This window comes from Antechinus flavipes, chromosome 2, assembly GCF_016432865.1.
Source record: "Antechinus flavipes isolate AdamAnt ecotype Samford, QLD, Australia chromosome 2, AdamAnt_v2, whole genome shotgun sequence".
NCBI lineage: Eukaryota > Metazoa > Chordata > Mammalia > Dasyuromorphia > Dasyuridae > Antechinus > Antechinus flavipes.
Window position 1 is genome coordinate 440362039 of NC_067399.1, and position 18130 is coordinate 440380168.

The window sequence follows — 18130 nt, forward strand, 5'->3', positions numbered from 1 at the left end:
CTGCCATTGAGCTGTCCTCTGGAGTCAAGCACAAGAATAATCTCATTTGCATGTGAGGACTCTTTATATAGTTAACCATCATCTCTTTCTCCAAGTCTAAAGATTTCTCATTGGCTTCAAACAATTCATGTGTAGTATGGTCAATTCATGTGTAGTATGGTTGTATGGTAATTAGCCCATCACCACCCTCTTCTGGATATAGGCATTGTTCTTCCCAAGAAGAGACTTCCAGAAAATATCTTGGATGTAATCTGATCAGGGTAACAAGACAGTAGGATTGTCATGGACTCAACATTAACAGTGTCTAGGTCAATAAACACTGACCGAGCTTACATTCTGGCAAACTTATTTGAACCTTCTGAGTCGTTTTTATGATGCAGAGTTTGGCTAGCTTTAAGATAACTTGCATATATGTATGAATGAATGAAAAAAGCATTTAAGGGTCTGTATAGGCAAAACACATAAAGCAGAAGCACTTTTCCATAAAAGGGCATTTAAAGAAGCAGGCTTGATACAAACATATATGCAGGGATCCTCAAACTACGGCCCGCGGGCTAGATGTGGCAGCCGACCACGATTATCCCTCTCACCCAGGGCTATAAAGTTTCTTTATTTAAAGGCCCACAAAACAAAGTTTTTGTTTTTACTATAGTCCGGCCCTCCAGCAGTCTGAGAGATAGTGAACTGACCCCATATTTTAAAAGTTTGAGGACCCCTGATATACAGGCACATATTCACCTTTGGAATGATGGATAGCTGCTATGAATTACCCCACAGTTCACACTTGCAACTATTGCTTTATACTCTCATTTTTACCTAAACTCTAACATTGAGAAATCAGAATAGGAAGGTTTATTTCTTTAATTTGCAAATGAACAGGTTTCATATAAGAAAACACAAATTAAAATAATATTAAGAAATAAGATATATGTACAGCTATGTGTGATGAACAAAGGAAAAAAGGTAGAAAAGGCATAAGAATACTTCTAAGAAACTAGGTCCATAACTAGTAGTATAGGGGGATTGCCTTTGGTTGCCACACACAGAAATCTAATTTGACCATATTAGTTTATGAAGAAGTCAGAGCAACTGAACTAGCAGAATTGACATATGATGTAGCCAGTGCAGATCACAAGAGTCATTGAGATGGGAGCTCTTCCTTCCTTCCTCCAGGGATACCCTAACACAGAGTATAAGCAGCATTATTACTCCTATTCAAATATTCTTGTTGATTTAAGATGTGGAAATCCACATTCTGAAGTCCTGAGGAGAAAGATTTTCTAGACAGCACAAAGGAACTGAATCCAGGAGCAGAGAGTTCTGTTTTGTCTATGTCCTAGAAACAATGTGATACTGAGGTTCACTGGATTGTGGTGGATGTAAAAGAAAAGGTATTATCTCCACCTGGGCTGTGGTGATTTTGTAACAGAAGTGACCCAGCTGATTGATGTTTCTTGGGCCAGTGGGGTGGGAAGCAGCAGAGAAAAGCCAGCAGTCAGATGCCCAGTCTAGTGCTGTGTCCACTTGATGGTTTTCAGGTCAATTCCATCTTGTACCATTTCCCACAGTGGGCTGCCAATGAGAGAGAGAGAAAAAGAAAGAGAGAGAGAGAGAGAAAGAGAGAAGAGGGAGAGAGAAGAAAGAGACAGAGGGAGAGAAAAGACGACGAGAGAGAAAGAGGGAGAGAGAAAGAGGGAGAGAGACAGAGAAGGGGGAGAGGGGGGAGGGAGAGAATGCTTTGATGAGTGAGGGCAGTACTAAAGAATTTAACATATCTACCATGTATAACTGCAAAGCTACCCTAGTCTCAACTCATTCATTTCCTGGCCTTGTTCCCAACTTCCCATACTTTCAAAACCAGGTCTTTACTGATATACTTCTCATTCTGGAACTTCCCTCAATGCCATCAGTCTCCTCACCCTGGAACAACCGACCACTCTGCTAGCCTGCTCGTCCTCAAGTCCTGGCCCCCTTATCCCACTGGAGAGACTTCAAAAAACTAGTGTTGACAGTTAGAGAGGACCAGAAAGGCAGTCCCGATACAGAAATATGCTTTGCATGACTGCACACATACAGCTTATATCATATTGCTTGCTTTCTCTTTGGGGATTCATGCCTAGTGGTGTTGATGTTGGATATCAAGGGGTATTCTTGTTTTTTTGGGCATAATTCCAAATTGGTCTATAAAAGGATTGAATTAATTTACAATTCCACCAACAATGAATGCACCAGTGTCTCATTTTTCCCATGTTCACTCCACCATTTGTCATTTTCCTTTTTTTGGTCTATTAGCCAATCTAATAGGTATGAAGAGTATTCTTAGAATTGCTTTAATTTGCATTTTTGCTTGCCTTCTCAATGTCAGGGAGGAAGAGAGGTAAAGAATTTGGAAGTCAAAATGTTTTTTAAAATGTTAAAAATTTTTATATGTAATTGGAAAAATTTTAACTATTAAAAAGCAACATCATCCAAAAAAAAAAAAAAAAAAAAAAAGAAAGGCAGCCCCAGAACACCACCATTTGAGGCAGAGCAGAGGCAGTTCTCAATTACTAACTTCAATGCTAAATCCTTGAGGCTTTGCAGTTTAGCTCTATGTCTTTACTCATCAGAAAGCTACAGCTGGAATCTTGGTCATCTCAAACACAAAGAAAGAAGAGAACTGACTGCATGGTCCCAGAGCAATAGAAACTAGACATCTAGTGAGAGGATTCAAACTGCACTGTTTTCCTACAGTGTCTACTTTTTCTGAAGCTCTAAGGAAAGAGCTGTGGTTAGCAGTCAGTGGCAAGGGACTTTGAGCCTTTAATAACAGACACCAGAAGGAAGATCCCAATTCAGCCCTTGTGTACTCATGAGAAAGCCTACACTGAGTCATCAATGTTCTGCATGGTATTCTCACTCAAGGGTGTCTATGTTTTCCCATCTCAAATCACAAGGATGGCTAAATAAAGGAACTCAGGAGTACTCAGAACATCAGTGTGACCATGTATCCAGGAGTGAGGACTTTAGGTATCCAGAGATGAGCTACCACTTTAATTTAGAACATAGACAAAATCATAAGATTTAGGATTGTAAATTTTAGAGATTTTCATCTAGTATCATCTCTTAATTTTACAAATGAAGAACCTTTCTGGAGGCCAGAGAGACTAAGCTATTTGTCCAAAGTCAGAGAGAGGAAGTAGCAGAAATGGAGTTCAGGCAGAGGTTATCTGAGCCTAAACTGAATGCTTTTTAAAACTATATCCCAGTATTTTAGGGAAGTTTCATACCTCATTTCCCGTAGCCTTTTAACATGAAAGATGCATTTTTCAGCTGTGTAGTCTACTTCTTCCTCTGTGGTGAAACGACCAATGCCAAACCTGAAATGCATTGTTTTAGGTCATAATGCTAAAGCAGACACTAAAGAGGAGAGGAAGAAAAGGTAGAAGGGGGGACAGAGGACAATACAAAGAAAAGGAGAAAGAGACAGGGAGAAGAAAAGGGAAAAGAAAGAGAGAAGAAGGGAGGGGAGGGAGAGGAAGGAGAAAGAGGAAGGAAAGGAGAGCCACAGCTCCATTTCATTGACCTGATAGAGGAGTGGGCCAGGTCTTCATCTGTACCAATGGCTCTAAGCACATAGGAGGGTTCCAGGGATGCAGAGGTACAGGCACTAGGAAGACAAAACACAAGTACAAATCAAACTCCTTAGATTTCACTTCTTCACCGCGTTCCCAATAAACTCCTCATTGTTAAATCTCATGCTCTCATAAGATCCAGTCTATTTTGGTCCTCATCCCTCCTTAGTACTCTCTGTAGTCTGAGGAGGGGTAAAGCCATGAACTTCTTAATCTTCATTTCAGGAGGGGAGACCAAAGAAACATCTTCTCAAGCATTTCCTCATTTCTCACTGGCTAGACATCTTCTTGATTTCTTTTGATTTTTTCCCCATACCACACCCTAGCACTTACCACAGTATTTAGCTTTTTGTAGGGGCTTAATAAACGTTTGCTGACTCCTGATGATAAAGCCCTTGACCCCAGGGGCTTCACTACCCTGACCTCTGTGATTAGTGTTCTGCTTCTCAGCAGCTCTACAGCTTCACTGGAGCCAAGGAATTGTAATTTGTGGTCTGTAGATGCCAAAAGCTCAGAGCTAACTTCAAGTTATTTAGTGAGATCTTTAACCTCTTAGTTGTCTAAACAAGATCTCAAATGATGAAAACTGCTCAAGTATGATAGGCTTAAATCAAGACGACAGTGTCTAACAGGAAAGGCAGGTTTGAGGCAACTGGTGGTGCAGAAGATAGAGCACTGGCCTCGGAGTCAGGAGGACCTGAGTTCAAATCTGAATATAGACATTTTATACTTACTAGCTGTGTGACCTTGGGCAAGTTACTTAATCCTAATTGTCTGGTGCCCCCCCCCCAAAAAAAAAAAATTAAGGCAGGTTAATAGGTAAGTTACTGCCAAAGATCATATTTCTTCAGTTCCAGATATGCCTCTCCTAGAACTAGTATCTCAGGGAACCTGGAATTATTTCCTTAAATCTGAAAGCTTCTGGTTGTCTAAAAACCTCTAGCATTGTCTGTGGTCAATTATTAAGTCATATGATACCTGGCAGATGTTTCATGTAGCCCTCTTCAGCTCATGTCTCTTCACTGTATTGAAATCAAATAGTTCCTGTATATTACTTTGTACTTTTATCATAGCACTTCTCATGTGTGCTTCATGTGTCAGAGTTTGATAAGCGTTAACAATACTCAGGTACCCATCTCATTAGAACTTGACTACATCCCTTAACCCCACTCTGGCCTTACTTACCTGCCTGAAGACAAAGCCACATCTTTGAGTGCCATCAGCAGACTCTCCCCTTCTACATAGGCAAAGGACAAGTTGATGCAACCTGAGGGAAAGAGTTTCCTATGAGGTTGATTTTAGAAAAGCCTGGAAAGACTTACATGATGCTGACTGAAGTGAGCAGAGCCAAGAGAGATCATTGTGTGCAGTAACAGTAATATTATGTGATGATATTCTTGGCTCTTCTCAGAAATGCAATGACTTGGGATTCCAATCCAATCTCAGGCAATATTCCTCATACCAGCCCAGGAGCACTTATTTTGGATTTTACTTTTTCATCACATCCTCAGTAAATTGTGAAATCTTATCCTCCCATAAAATCCAGTCTACCTTGGTGCTCACCCCTCCTTAGTACTCTCTGCAGTCTAAGGAGGATGGAGCCATGAACTCCTCAACCTCCATTTTAAGGAGGGGAGACCATAGAAATATCATCTCAGGCATTTCCTCATTTCCCACTGGCTGGACTGCAGCTGGAAAATGCCATCCGCATCCAGAGAGAGAATTATGGAGACTGAATGAATATCAAAGCATAGTACTTTCACCTTTTTTTCTTTTACTTTCTTGTATTTTTTTTTCCATTTTGGTTTGATTTTTCTTGCACAACATGACAAATATAGAAATATGTTAAAAGATATTGGATATGTTTAACCCTTTATCAGACTGCTTGCTGTTTTGGGGAAGGAGAGAGAAAAAAATTTGGACCTCAAAACCTTACAAAAATGAATATTGAAAATTATTTTTACATGTAATTGGAAAAATAAAATTTACTAATGAGGAAAAAAGAGCCTCTTGTGAGTATTCTCCTATTCTTTCCTAGTCTAGAGAAGGAAGAGGATGTAGACAGCAAAGGAAGGGAGCCAGACCTGGATAGTGTTGCTGAGGGTCCCCATTCATCACCACATCAGGAAGATTGTTCATTATCTTTTCTATCAACCTTTCTGCTAGTAGGGAGATCCTCTTATGGTCATTCTGAAAAAAACATGAGAAGGTATGACAGGGATAAAAAGATGTCAGGAATTCACATGACATGCAAAGGAAGTTAGTGGATTTACACTATTATCTTGCATTAAGTAGGAATTACCAGATTCCTGCCCAGTCATTTGAAAAATAGTTCAAAAAGCAAACAGTTCAGAATTACAAAAAGCTGGGACCAACCTCAGAGATCAGACAATCCCAGATCCTTGCTCTGAAGGTCAGGAATCAATGAGCTGTCCGAGGTCACATTTTAGTGACAAATACTGAACAGCACTTCACTTCTCCAGGAGCCCAAAGAAATTCCTTATTCAGAACAAGAATCCAGCACACACATTGAAGGGTCCTGGTGGGCAGCAGAGAAGTACAAGGGAAGGGCTGGCTGACAAGCCTGCCACATGCTCTAAAGGTGGGTGACTCAGGGAAAACAACTTTCAGGGTGAAAGCAGCAGGGGGTGGTGGTGCATGGGATAAGAGCACTACACTTGTGGTCAGGCCTACTGGGTTCAAATCCAGTCTCAGACACTTCCTAGCTGTATTACCCCAAGCAAGTCACCTAACCCTGTTGGCCTCTGTTTCCTCATCTGTAAAATTAATTGGAGAGGGACATAGCAAACCTGTACATCATTTTTGCCAAGAAATCCCCAGATGGGCTCACAAAGAGACATGACTCAAAAACGACCAAACCACAATCAAACATGAGAGTGAAAATGACAGGAGGGAGTTTTTTTCCTTATACCTCCATCTCTTCTTGTGCCACTTCGCAGGCAGCCCCCAACCCAACCACTAAGGGAGTGGGTACTGTTCCAGAGCGCATGCCCCGTTCCTGGCCTCCACCACTCTGCAAGGCCTCCACACGCACTCGGGGTCGACGGCGGATGTAGATCGCACCAACTCCTGAAGGACAAAAGGAAAAAGGGGAAATTGGGTGAGAAAATTGCTGCCCTAAAAAATAGCAAAAAGCATGCTACCCTGATTCTGCCCATAAAATTCTACTTTATGCTCACTGTTTCAACATATAATCTATGCTGCTAATTAGACTATGGGCATCCTAAGGTAGTGACCAATTCTAATTTTACCCTTTGCTGGCTAACCTAGCCCACAGTAGAGAGTGCTTTTTATATATGGTGAATATTCTTCCAGTGATGCTGGCTGGGGTATAAGACCAAACCAACAGGCAAACCATTCCAGAATGCAAAATCTGTCAGGAATTTTTTATCTCTCTCATGCAGGTAGATCTATAAGATATCCATGCAGTACAATAGAACAGAAAGTCCTATCATAGGCATCAATCCCAGAGACACAGTAGTTTTGAAATACTTTTGGAATAGAAACTAGGGATATCCCGGGAAAGCTGAATCCTATCTGGGATCAAGAAAGGAAAGGCAGATTATCAAAAGTTCCAAGTCCCAGGCTGGCAGGTGACATAAAATACCACTTATTGTCACAGAAAGAGAATTTCTTCTAGAAACAAATGTCAATAAAAAGCCCCCTTGAAGTAGAACCCCACTGTGAGGGTTTACATAAGGAGATACTTCAGGATTTTCTGTACCTTTTGGGCCATAAAGCTTATGGCCACTGATACTCATGAGATCAATTTTCATATCATTCACATTTAGTGGGATTTTTCCAACTGCTTGGGCTGCATCTGTATGGAAATACACTTTTCGAGAACTGCAAATCCGTCCTAAGGAAACAGCAATAGGATACAGAGTGGGTTATTCGCATGCTCTATGCAGTATCACTCTGGTGCTTTGGATCCCACAGAAAAGCAGGAAGCACAACACCAGTCTCTTGGCTTGATTGTTTGCTGCTGCATGACAGACCACCAACATTCTTTCTCTCATGTCATAGCCTTAGCTTAGCTTTCTAGGCTTTAATTGTCTTGAACAGAAGTGATAAAGAATAAGGAGAAAATAAAAACCACAATCATTTAGCCAATAATTATCTCATTTTCTTATGGAAAACAACCCTTGAACATATAGCATTTTTCTTTGCATTTTAAGATCCCTAGAAAATATAGGAAGCAATGATCAATGACCCCATATTGCAACTGTGCTTAAAGTCAGATGGTGTCTACAAGAAGGTTTCACAAAGAGCTGGTCTGCCAGCTAATAGGTCTGCCTAAAGGGGGATAGGCAACCCAGTTCCCATATACCCACTTCAAAAAAAATTATCAATAAATTCAACGAGAAAAAGAGTAGGTGACTTATTTCACCCCAGAACTATACAAAACTTCAGTCATAAGCCTACAGAAAACAGCAAAATCAGTACTAGTCCAACCTAAGGCAAACAAGGTGGTAGGCAGGTAGCATAAAAAAGAGACATGTTTAGCTTACAAGGTTCTGTATCCTGAGGCTGTAAGACTGAAGGCTTCCCTGGGAAAGCCCAAGGTGGTCTAAACCTTTGAAGTAATGAAGTAGTTGGAAGTAATGACCAGTATTGGTCCTGGAAATACTGAGACCTGAAGCTCAGTGGCTCTGCAGTTCCTACCGTTGTCCTGAAACATTATAAAGAGACCTAAAAATTTAATGCTTTAAACTTTTCTAGATGATTCATCCTCGGGGGTAGAAATTAGTGCAAGAACCCAGAGCAAGAACAAAGATCCAATTCAAAAACATAGACTAAAGACATATGTAAACTAAAGAGGAGTCTAGCAATGATAAAGAATTATTGTAGATCCAAGATACTCAAAAATAAGACCTGTAAGAACAAAATAACTCTAAAATAATTGCAAGCAGAAACTCAAAAGGAAAAAAAATTAAGTTTCTACAAGGATCACAGGAATGTCTAGAAGAAATGAAACAAGTGATTTTAAAAAATCAATTTATCAATTGATACACATATATTAAGTGCCTACAATGCACACTATAGTAAAAGCTGGTGATACAAAATGAGACAAAAAGTTCTTGTCCTCAAGGAACTCACAGTATAGAAGAGACAACAATTAAACAATTATATACAGAATAAATAGAAAAACATTAACAGAGTACAAGCACTAAAATTAAGAGGGGTTAGGAAAGGCTTATTGTAGAAAATGGGATTTAGTTGAGTCTTAAAAGCCAGGGAAGGCAGTAGCAGTAGGTAGGGATTAAAGGAGGAGAACATTTCAGGCATGGGGAATAACTTGAGAAATATCTGGAGCTGAAAAACAGAGCATCTTATTTTTGGAATAGCCAGAAGTCCAGTGACAATGGACTGAAGAGGATGTGGCAAAAAGTAAGGCATAAAACCAGAAAGACAAGCGAAGGTTATATCATGAAGGCCTTTGAACCCAAATAAAGAATTCTGTATTTAATCTTATGAGGTGATAGGAACCAATAGAAAATGACATAAAAACTAAAGAAAGATTTGGAAAGAAGATTTAACAGCTTGGAACAAAACATACAAAACCTTAACCAAGGGGCAAAAAAACTTGGAAAAAAATAGAACAAAATGTGATGTGTATCTCAGCAAAAAACAATTTACTCTAAAAATAGATCTAGGACACATTTAGAATCATATAAGGTCTAGTAGCATCTACATTAAGATACCATTAGTCTTAGAATATATACTAAAGAGAGCAAAAGAACTAGGATTGCATCTGAAAATATACTCAGCAAAAGCAAGCATAATCTTGAATGAAAAAAATGTACATTCAATGAATTGTCAAACTTTCAAGATTTACTGTAAAAAGACTTGAACTTAATAGAAAATTTGACATATAATATCCAAGAGAAATATCAGGTAAACAGCAAAGATCAATTTCAAGGGACTCAATACAAACATGTTTTATACATGGAAATGTAAACCATATGTCTAAGATAATCTTTAAGTAAATGAGTAGTTTGAAAGAAAGATTGGGGTAGGGCTGAGCATGATGTAATTCAAAAAAACAAAACTGGTCTAAGAAAAGGTAAAAAAGGAATAATTAGATTATACAAATGTGGTGCAAGAGCAAGAACTAATAGAGGAATCAGATAGGGAAGAGGCTAAAAGTTATGGAATCTATCTCCTTAGGTTAAAGAGGGAACAATGCATATAGATATAAATATATAAATATGCACACATATATACATATATATGGATATAAAAGTCTTCTAAATTTATAAAGAAACAAGATGGAGAGAGATTAGAATTAGGAGGGGTATAGGGAGCAATGTAGAATAATGGAAGTGGGATAACAAGGGAGGGAAAGGTTAAGGAGAGAGAACAAGGGAGAAGATCCTTGGAAGGAAGGTAGATTAAGTAATAGCGAGGCAAGGTAGCAGGGTAGAAGTAAAGTAGAGATCAGCAATTAAGAGATACATACAATTATAATGATCAGGAGTAGAATTTATTAGGAAAAACTGAGTAGTAATCACTGATTTCAGACAAAGTTAAAGTTAAGAGATTCAATTAAAAGAGAAAAATGGAAAATAATACTGCATGTCAGCCATATTAATATTGTTTTAGACTATTTAAAACGAGCAGAGAGTATAAGACTGGAATATTGCTGTGATGTAGGAAATGATGAGTTGAATATGGAAAGACTTAGACTGAAGGATGATTTTATTTACCTTCAGAGAAACAGAGGTCAAATAAGTACAGTACAATTACAAATAGATGTATATGAATGTATATGTGCATATATGTATATGATTATAGATATTATGTATCTATATGCACATATATAAATATATCCATGCTTAGCAGTAGCCTACTTGGAAAAGACGGGGATGAGGAAAGAGAAAAAAAAGAATAAAATATAAAAAATATACAGCAGAGAACAAAAAAAAACTATAAGGAAAGCAAAGAAAAGAGTTTTGTATACAATGTGCAATATTTATTGTATACACTTTCTTGAAATGGAAATTTATTATTTCATATTTTGAATCCTCTCTTATCTTCTGCTATGCATGACAATTCTTTTCTGTTTTGTAATTCTTTTAAATAAATACATTAAAAAAACCCAGATAACTTTATTATCATTGTACTACCTGAAAGCCATGACCACAAAGAGCCCATACATTGTCTTTCAAGAAATCTTAAAACAAGTTATCTGATCGAAAAAAATAAATAAAAAGCATAATAAAACACTGGAAAATAAAGAGGTGCTCATTAATCAAGGAAGAATTGAATAAATTGTAGCATATGAATCTAATGGAATATAATTACATTGTAAGAAATGATGAAAGAAATGGTTTAATGAATCCTAGGAAGTGAATGATCCAGAGTGAAGTAAGCAAAACTCAGAATAATTTGTATAAAGATAAAATTATGGTGGAAAACAACTTTGAAAGACTTAACAACTGTGAATATCAAAGCAATCCTCATCTCTCTGAAAGATATATGGTGGAGCACGTGTTATCCAGATCCTGACAAAGATGTGATGGACCCATGGTAGATCAACAATACATATTTTTAGACATAGCCATGGTGTGACAATCAAGGCATTTAAAGATTACCTAGAAGTGAAGAGAAGGAAGCACAGGCAAGCAAGACAGTTTTGAAAGTACCAAGGTTCAGTTTATTTTATCTTCTTTAACAAAGAAAACAGTATGAAATGGAAACTCATGGTTTTATATATAATCCTCTTCTTGTTTTCTGCTATAGGGAAATGTTCATTTTGGGGGATGCTTAAGGTCAAAATAAAAAAGTTTTTAAAAAGAACTGACGTAAAGGTAAAATAATTTGTAAATGCAGGGGAACAATGAGTATTTTTTTTGAGTCCAATAAAAAAGATGCCTGGCATCTGCCCACAGCTACTATCTAATCAATGCTAATCTACTGCTCAGTTTAATGGAATAGCTAAAATAATTTGACCCCGAAGTATTTGCACCCCATTACAGGATACTAAGTAGCTTAATTCATACTTTTTCCCTTTGTGCCAGGGGGCTGCCTACCACTCCAGAGCTGCTGGCTTTGGCACGAAGTAGAACCTGAAATACTCACCAATGTCTTCAATAGGTTGTTTCACTCCAATTTCATTGTTTACAGTCATGATAGAGACAAGGCTTGTGTCTGGCTGGATTGCTGCCTCTAGTTCCTAAGGGGATAAAAATGGGGTAGAGTGAAAAGGAGGAGGAAAGGGAACTTTGTATCTTTCTTTCCCTTTTTAGCACATGAGCATTCCCAGTCTTAAAAAATATAATCTCCTTTGATTCTGAATATAGGCTGGCTAGTGAGCACTAATAGATGTTAGATATATATAAAGTCCAGAGCTGAGCACTACAATTAAACCAAATGATATGAGTGATAGCATCTATCAATCCATCAGCAAAAAGTTAATTATCTGATATGTGAAAGGCACAAGGCTAGGTGCTAGAGGAGGTAAACCAAGCAGTCTTAAGATGTATTCTTTGCCTCCAAGAATCTGATAGAACAGTTGGATAAAGAGTCTATAGAAAATCTCAAAGATGGCTGTCTTGTCCAACCCATCTTTAGGAGGTTAGAAGCTGAGATTTACTACTATAATTTCAATGATATAGGTACCTCCTAGTGGGAAAGCTCCTTCTACAAAGTTGGATCAGCAACTGTTTTGCGTTATTTTCTTGGAGTTGCTTGAGCCACTAAGAGGTTAAGTGATTTGCTTACACAGTCAGTATGACATTTGTGGAAATGTTAAGTCGAATTCTGTGTAGATATTTGGCCATGTGGAAGAGGCAGAATACAATAATGGCTAAATAGCAAGCAACATCATAAAGATCTATATTCAAATTCCACCTCAAATATATACTGACTGTGTAAGCAAATTACTTAACCTCCCTTAAGAGAGATACGATACTGAAAAGAAACCAACTGCCTGAGGAGGTGTTATATTTCAGTATTTAACATGTTCTTTATATGTAAAGGGAAAACAATGAAAATTGGCAAATAATTGCCATGTGAGCAGTTAGAAGTGTATCATTACACAAATAGGTCACATTGGGCAGAGGTGTAAAGAGAAGGCTTCATAGGAAGAGCGGGACCTATACTAAACTCAAGTGAGTGAAACAAGGGAAACTACAAATTCAGCTTCAAAGCATGAAGCAAGATTTGCATGGAATGTTGGCAAGACAGGTGGCAAAAAGTCAAGTCTCAATGAATGGGTCCTGTTGTAGAGGAATATTGGGAGATTATATTTCCTCTTCAGATTCTGTTCCCTATTGAGATGTCTTCTTACCTTTAAATCAATGATTCCATTCTTCTGCACTGGGAGATAAGTGACCCGAAAGCCTTCAGCTTCCAGAGAACGGCATGAGTCCAGCACACATTTGTGCTCTGTTTGTGTGGTGATCACATGCTTTTTCCGTAACTTGTAGAACCTGGCTACACCCTGCAAGTTAGTAGGGAAGGAAGAAGACACTTAGATAGGAAAAAAAGTCTCATTCCTTTCAGGACTGAGGAAAAGGACAATAAGAATTTTCAAAGAAATTTCTTATAAATTGTGTGGCATTCCTAAGAACACACAGGTCAGTTGTTTTTTTTAACTTAACTCAACTAAGATAGTAGCATTTTGGATTGTTATTTTCACACTTCCCAGAATAAATCTTTCCTAAGTGCCAAAGGAATTGCCCAAGTGAGAGGAAATAATTTTCATTTAGAGGAGAGGATAGGTTATTTTCAAATTCACACTTTGTCATTTTAAGATATTAAGGAGAGAAGGATAAAGAGAGGATCCTAGCTACTTTAAAACCTATTCCAAATTTCCTGTCCTGATCAAGGTCAAAGAAGATTGGCATTGGCAGCAAAGCAATAGTGTGTATGAGGTAGGAGGATCTGATAGGAATCTGTAATTTAGTTTTATTCCTTTGAAATGACAGAAGTCGTCCAATCTATTATTTTGTGGAGCTAAAGGGAGTTTACACAGCTCACTAGCAAAAGGAGAATTCTACTTGGATTTGAATGGCAGTCACAGAACCTTGCTCATACATCAAAGAAGCCATAGAAGAGATTACACTAAAAATAATAAAGCTTGATTATGATTGAAAGGGAGAGGGGTAAACGGAATTGAAGAGAAAGTCTCAGAATTGTGCAACCAGCGCCATAAAATAAAAATCACTACCTGCACCTCAAAGGGATTCAGACACTTGAGAGAGGTGTAAAAACATTTGTAGGATTTCACCCTGGTCAGAAGCATGGCAATGGGGAGAGGTGGTTAAGGAAGGAGCTCTGCATTCATATATACCAGAATGGAGTTGGAGGAACAAGTGGTAGACAAATGAACATTGAACTGGAAAAAGAAAACATACACACTTCCCTACTGTAGCATGCTGCATGCACAAACAAATCATTATAATGTAATCCAGATGGGTTTGGGGAGGGTTATAATCTAGGCCCACATGGGAAGAGAGATGGCTTACTGAAGCCACTAGAACAAAAAGGTGGTAACCCATAATCAAATATCCATTGTATACTTCCTGGAATAAAATTCAAAGGCTAGAGAGAGTATCTTCTTTCTTCAGAGTGAAAAGTCTTCTATCTACACTAGTAATTTTCCCAAACACCTCATTGAACATGATGTTCTCTCAGTGTGAAGTTCTAAAATGTTAAGTGGTTTGGGGAACTGTTACAGAAAGTTAATGGAGGGGAAGGCCATATTTGGATATCGGGAGTTGAAATTGTTGGGAAGTAACTTTTAAAGGTTGAACTGTTATAGAGAAATCATCTCAGGTCAGAAAAATATTAGCATGTTTTAATCTCTCTGATTTCAGCCATTGGTCTGAGACTTACTTTAGTATTGTTTTTTTCTTTCCTCCATTTCTCCATCTTACCTTAATTGCTAAATTGTTGGATTCAGTGGCTCCACTGGTGAAGATAATCTCACGGGGGTCAGCCCCAATCAGTGATGCTACTTGCTGTAATGGAAGGAGCAGTCACTTAATGCCTGACCATTAATGACAAAAAGTGACTACACCAAACAGAATTGACAAAATTGAGCTCCTGAAAAGGAAAAGAATAGTACAGCAGAAAAGATCCCTCATCGTATTGTGACCACTATTTCTACACTTCCTAGCATGGATATAAATTTTGTCCTAAATAGTCAGGAAGAAGTAGGATATGTTTTAGAATCTTCTTGGGTCCTTGTAATCATTTTCAAAAAAACAGAAATATTCTTCCTCTAATCATTAAAAAAACCCAAATTTACTTCCACTCCCTGGATCCAAATTGCTATAATCTAATCCACCCAGGTTCTCAGGCCTAAAACCCTTGAATTCTCTTTATGCTTGCCTGGCGTGCATGTTCCATGGCAGCCTCACTCTCCCAGCCATATGAATGAGTCCTTGAGTGCGGGTTCCCATAGTAGTTGACCAGATAGGGGAGCATGGCATCCAACACTCGAGGATCCTAGATACAACACAGTCCAAATTAAGAGTCACTTCCAGGGAGCCTCTTTCTACTATCAACTTATTCTGGTAGCGTACCAAGGGGATTTAGCAGAGATCTGACTTATGCATAAAGCATGGGAAGCAGAAGCTGAGAAACATTCCTTCCCCTATTAGAACATCCTCTAACCAGATCTTGCTTTAAATCATATCAACAATTAGATTTATATAACACATCTGGTCATTTTGTTCTTAAAACAATCCTAAGAAGTAGACACGGCAAGTATTTCCCCTATTTTACAAATGACAAAAGATCTGGGTAGAGAAATAAGTCATCCAATTATGGTATTGGCAGATGTTTCTACTATATCAATTATCTTTCATTTGTTCCTTACAGTTTGGGCATTACTTTTAGTCCTATTCAGTTTCACAAAAATTAGTATTTATTAAGATCTTACCAAGCACATGACAATTTTAGGAGCTGAGCACCTAAAAACAACCCATCTGCCCTGAAAGAGTTTACACTCTTATCTCTTTCCACCCACTCCCAACGCCAGGGGCTCCAAAGGAGCACTGCCCAGCACTTCTTCAAAAGCTACAACACTTCAAAAGTTGCTGTGCCCAAGCTGCTGCCCACCAGGGGAGTAGTGGCTTGCACATCCATGTAGAGAGGCCGAAGCACTGTTTCCTCCAGAGGAGGGACTACATCAGAGAAGCCAGATGGGGAAGGTGACTGGTCTAGACCTGAAAAAAATAGAGGGAGAAGAATGCTTTGTCTGAAAACTGTTGGAAAGGGAAGACAGATCTAGGGGAAAGTCACGTCTGTTGGATGGAATTAGTCACAGGGTCTCTTCGGCATAGGGAAAAAATCTTCTGCAACAGAAGCCTGGACGTGTTAGGAGGCTAGCTTGAGACTGAATCCAAGGATTTATTGGATGGATGGTCTGAGTTAGAGGGCATAGGTCAAAGGTGGGAGACACTAGGATGATTTTAGTGCAGTGGATGGTCTGGGAGACTAGGATGGTTTTAGTACAGTAGATGGTCTGAGGCTGGACGTGGGAAGGCCTATAGATGGTCTCCGGGGAAAATGGAAGATCTGATTGTGGGATGACTAGTGAGAGGGGTGTGTGTGATGAGGGCGGGTGTGACGGTGCTAGGGATAGAGGGGAGTCTGGAATCGGCCAGGAAGTGTGGGGTCAGGCCTGTGGTCGAAAGCTGGGGCAGGAGGGTCTGGTTGAGTAGGTCGAAGTCGAGGTTGGTTATTTAAAAACCAGAGAGGAACAATGAACCATCCCCCAGACTCGAACAGAGCATTGGGAAATGGAAGGAAAGGTAAGGGAGGGAATAGGAAAAAAATAGGGTGTTGGGGGGAGAAACCTAACAACCAATACCGCGCAAGCGCAGTCCCCGACGCGGAGGGGAGGGGCTCGGGACCCTGGTCGCAGCTCTCCACACAGCCCGCCACAGCATCTTGTCCTCTGCCTTCAGGGGCCGGATGTGGCCTTTTACTTCCGTTTCGTACCACCCGGAAATTATTCCTCACTACCCCGGAAACGACACTAACCTCCCGCCTCCTGAGACGTAAAGCGGAACGACTGAGGCCGAAAGCGAGGTGAGCAGCTGTTCGTTCTGGGTTGGGGGTGTTGTCAAGGGCTGGGGAGGGGGACATGGTACAGGACCCGGCGTCCGCGTTCGGCGGCTGAGTTCCGTCTTCCTTGGATATGTGTGGACGGCGGATATAATCCTGGCCTTGCCGAAGGCTCCGGCGCCTCCTCACGTCAGTTCTTGTCCATCTCTCCCCGTACAGATGCCAGTAGCCGTGGGTCCCTACGGACAGTCCCAGCCCACCTGCTTCGACCGAGTGAAGATGGGCTTCGTGATGGGCTGCGCTGTGGGCATGGCGGCCGGGGCGCTGTTCGGCACCTTCTCGTGCCTCAGGTGAGGGCGGCCTTTGGGACCGGCCCAGGGGCGTAGTCTCTGACCCTCGTCTTGCACTGGGCCGGCGAGCCGCATTTAGGGGTCTCCAGGCGCCGGAGGCGACAAGAGTTAGAGGAAGCCAGAATCCGGCCGGGGCTGGGAGGGTAATGTACTGGGCATGGCGCGGCGGCAGCTTCGGGTCAAGGGGCAGGCTGAACTCCCTAGGGAGGAGACATTTGGGGACAGCGATAGGCCTTGCGCCCTTGAGCCTCTCCCCACTTAGCTCCATTAAGGCTTCTTCCTCCAGGATCGGGATGCGGGGCCGGGAGCTGATGGGCGGAATTGGCAAAACCATGATGCAGAGTGGGGGTACCTTCGGAACGTTTATGGCCATCGGAATGGGCATTCGCTGCTGACCGCGGCGTCTCCATCTCTCCCAACACCCCCGCACACCTCCTTGTGTATTATAATAAAAGGCTTTGAGTACGTGCGAGTCTTTACTTTGGGCTTTGGGGCCCGCTAGGCTAATATTTCAGGAACGGACTTTTATTGACCTTACCTCTGGCCGATATGCCTATAATATGGAGCAATTCAAGACACTGCATTTATGTCTCCATTTCGTGATTCAAAGTGGTAGGTTAGACAGGATGAAGAAAAATTTGTGATATAAAGCAATTGCTTTGTTATTAGAGGGACCTCCTGCTTGCTTAACTATTATTAGGCGAGTCATTTCATTTGCCTGGATCTCAGTCAACTATTCCTAATCTTCGAGTATAACCCAAAAGTGACACAATCAACCTTAAATTCATATTAATTTGCAGTAAGGTGATTGATACACTTGAAAGCACCTTTTTTCTGAAAAGTCTATTAAGTTATGGAGAGGGCATATCACCCAAGTCCCAACTGTTAAGATTTTTAATCACTGCACAAAAAAGGGGAAAATTTGCCAGGATCTAAATAGCAAACAGTATGGACTTTTTTTTTCCCTTTTGGTATATGATAGAGCTTTAATATTTTTGGTGCAAAATAAAAATTACACAAATTTACTCAGTGGTGTATGTCATACTAAGGTTTTGATAGCAATGAGCATGTTGATCAGCAGAATAAGTGAACCATGTAAAAAAGCAAAGGAAAAAATCA

General features: G+C 40.0%; 2 protein-coding genes across 2 annotated transcripts; one reads left to right on the forward strand and one right to left on the reverse strand.

Annotated features, from left to right (window-relative positions):
• Positions 1–837: 837 nt before the first annotated feature.
• NFS1 (NFS1 cysteine desulfurase) lies at positions 838–16631 on the reverse strand. The gene is made up of 13 exons (XM_051979212.1): positions 16465–16631; positions 15711–15817; positions 14979–15095; positions 14522–14605; positions 12931–13083; positions 11721–11814; positions 7360–7494; positions 6547–6704; positions 5699–5804; positions 4800–4881; positions 3566–3649; positions 3270–3359; positions 838–1572 (listed from the first exon to the last, which is right to left on the reverse strand). Exons 1-13 carry the CDS (start codon positions 16541–16543, stop codon positions 1509–1511), a joined length of 1353 nt encoding a protein of 450 aa, XP_051835172.1. The 5' UTR covers positions 16544–16631; the 3' UTR covers positions 838–1508.
• On the forward strand, positions 16587–17476 carry ROMO1 (reactive oxygen species modulator 1). The gene is made up of 3 exons (XM_051979213.1): positions 16587–16685; positions 16881–17011; positions 17298–17476. The coding sequence occupies exons 2-3, from the start codon at positions 16881–16883 to the stop codon at positions 17404–17406; spliced, it is 240 nt and encodes a 79-aa protein (XP_051835173.1). The 5' UTR covers positions 16587–16685; the 3' UTR covers positions 17407–17476.
• The last annotated feature ends 654 nt before the right edge of the window (positions 17477–18130 follow it).

Excerpts from the sequence above, each read along its gene's own strand:
- NFS1 (XM_051979212.1), bottom strand. The coding sequence starts at position 16,543 with ATGCTGTGGCGGGCTGTGTGGAGAGCTGCGACCAGGGTCCCGAGCCCC. Across the intron at positions 13,084-14,521 it reads CCAACAATTTAGCAATTAAG|GGTGTAGCCAGGTTCTACAA; the intron begins GTAAGATGGAGA and ends ACTAACTTGCAG. Across the intron at positions 5,805-6,546 it reads TGGCACAAGAAGAGATGGAG|AATGACCATAAGAGGATCTC; the intron begins GTATAAGGAAAA and ends TGTTTTTTTCAG.
- ROMO1 (XM_051979213.1), top strand. The coding sequence starts at position 16,881 with ATGCCAGTAGCCGTGGGTCCCTACGGACAGTCCCAGCCCACCTGCTTC. Across the intron at positions 17,012-17,297 it reads GGCACCTTCTCGTGCCTCAG|GATCGGGATGCGGGGCCGGG; the intron begins GTGAGGGCGGCC and ends TTCTTCCTCCAG.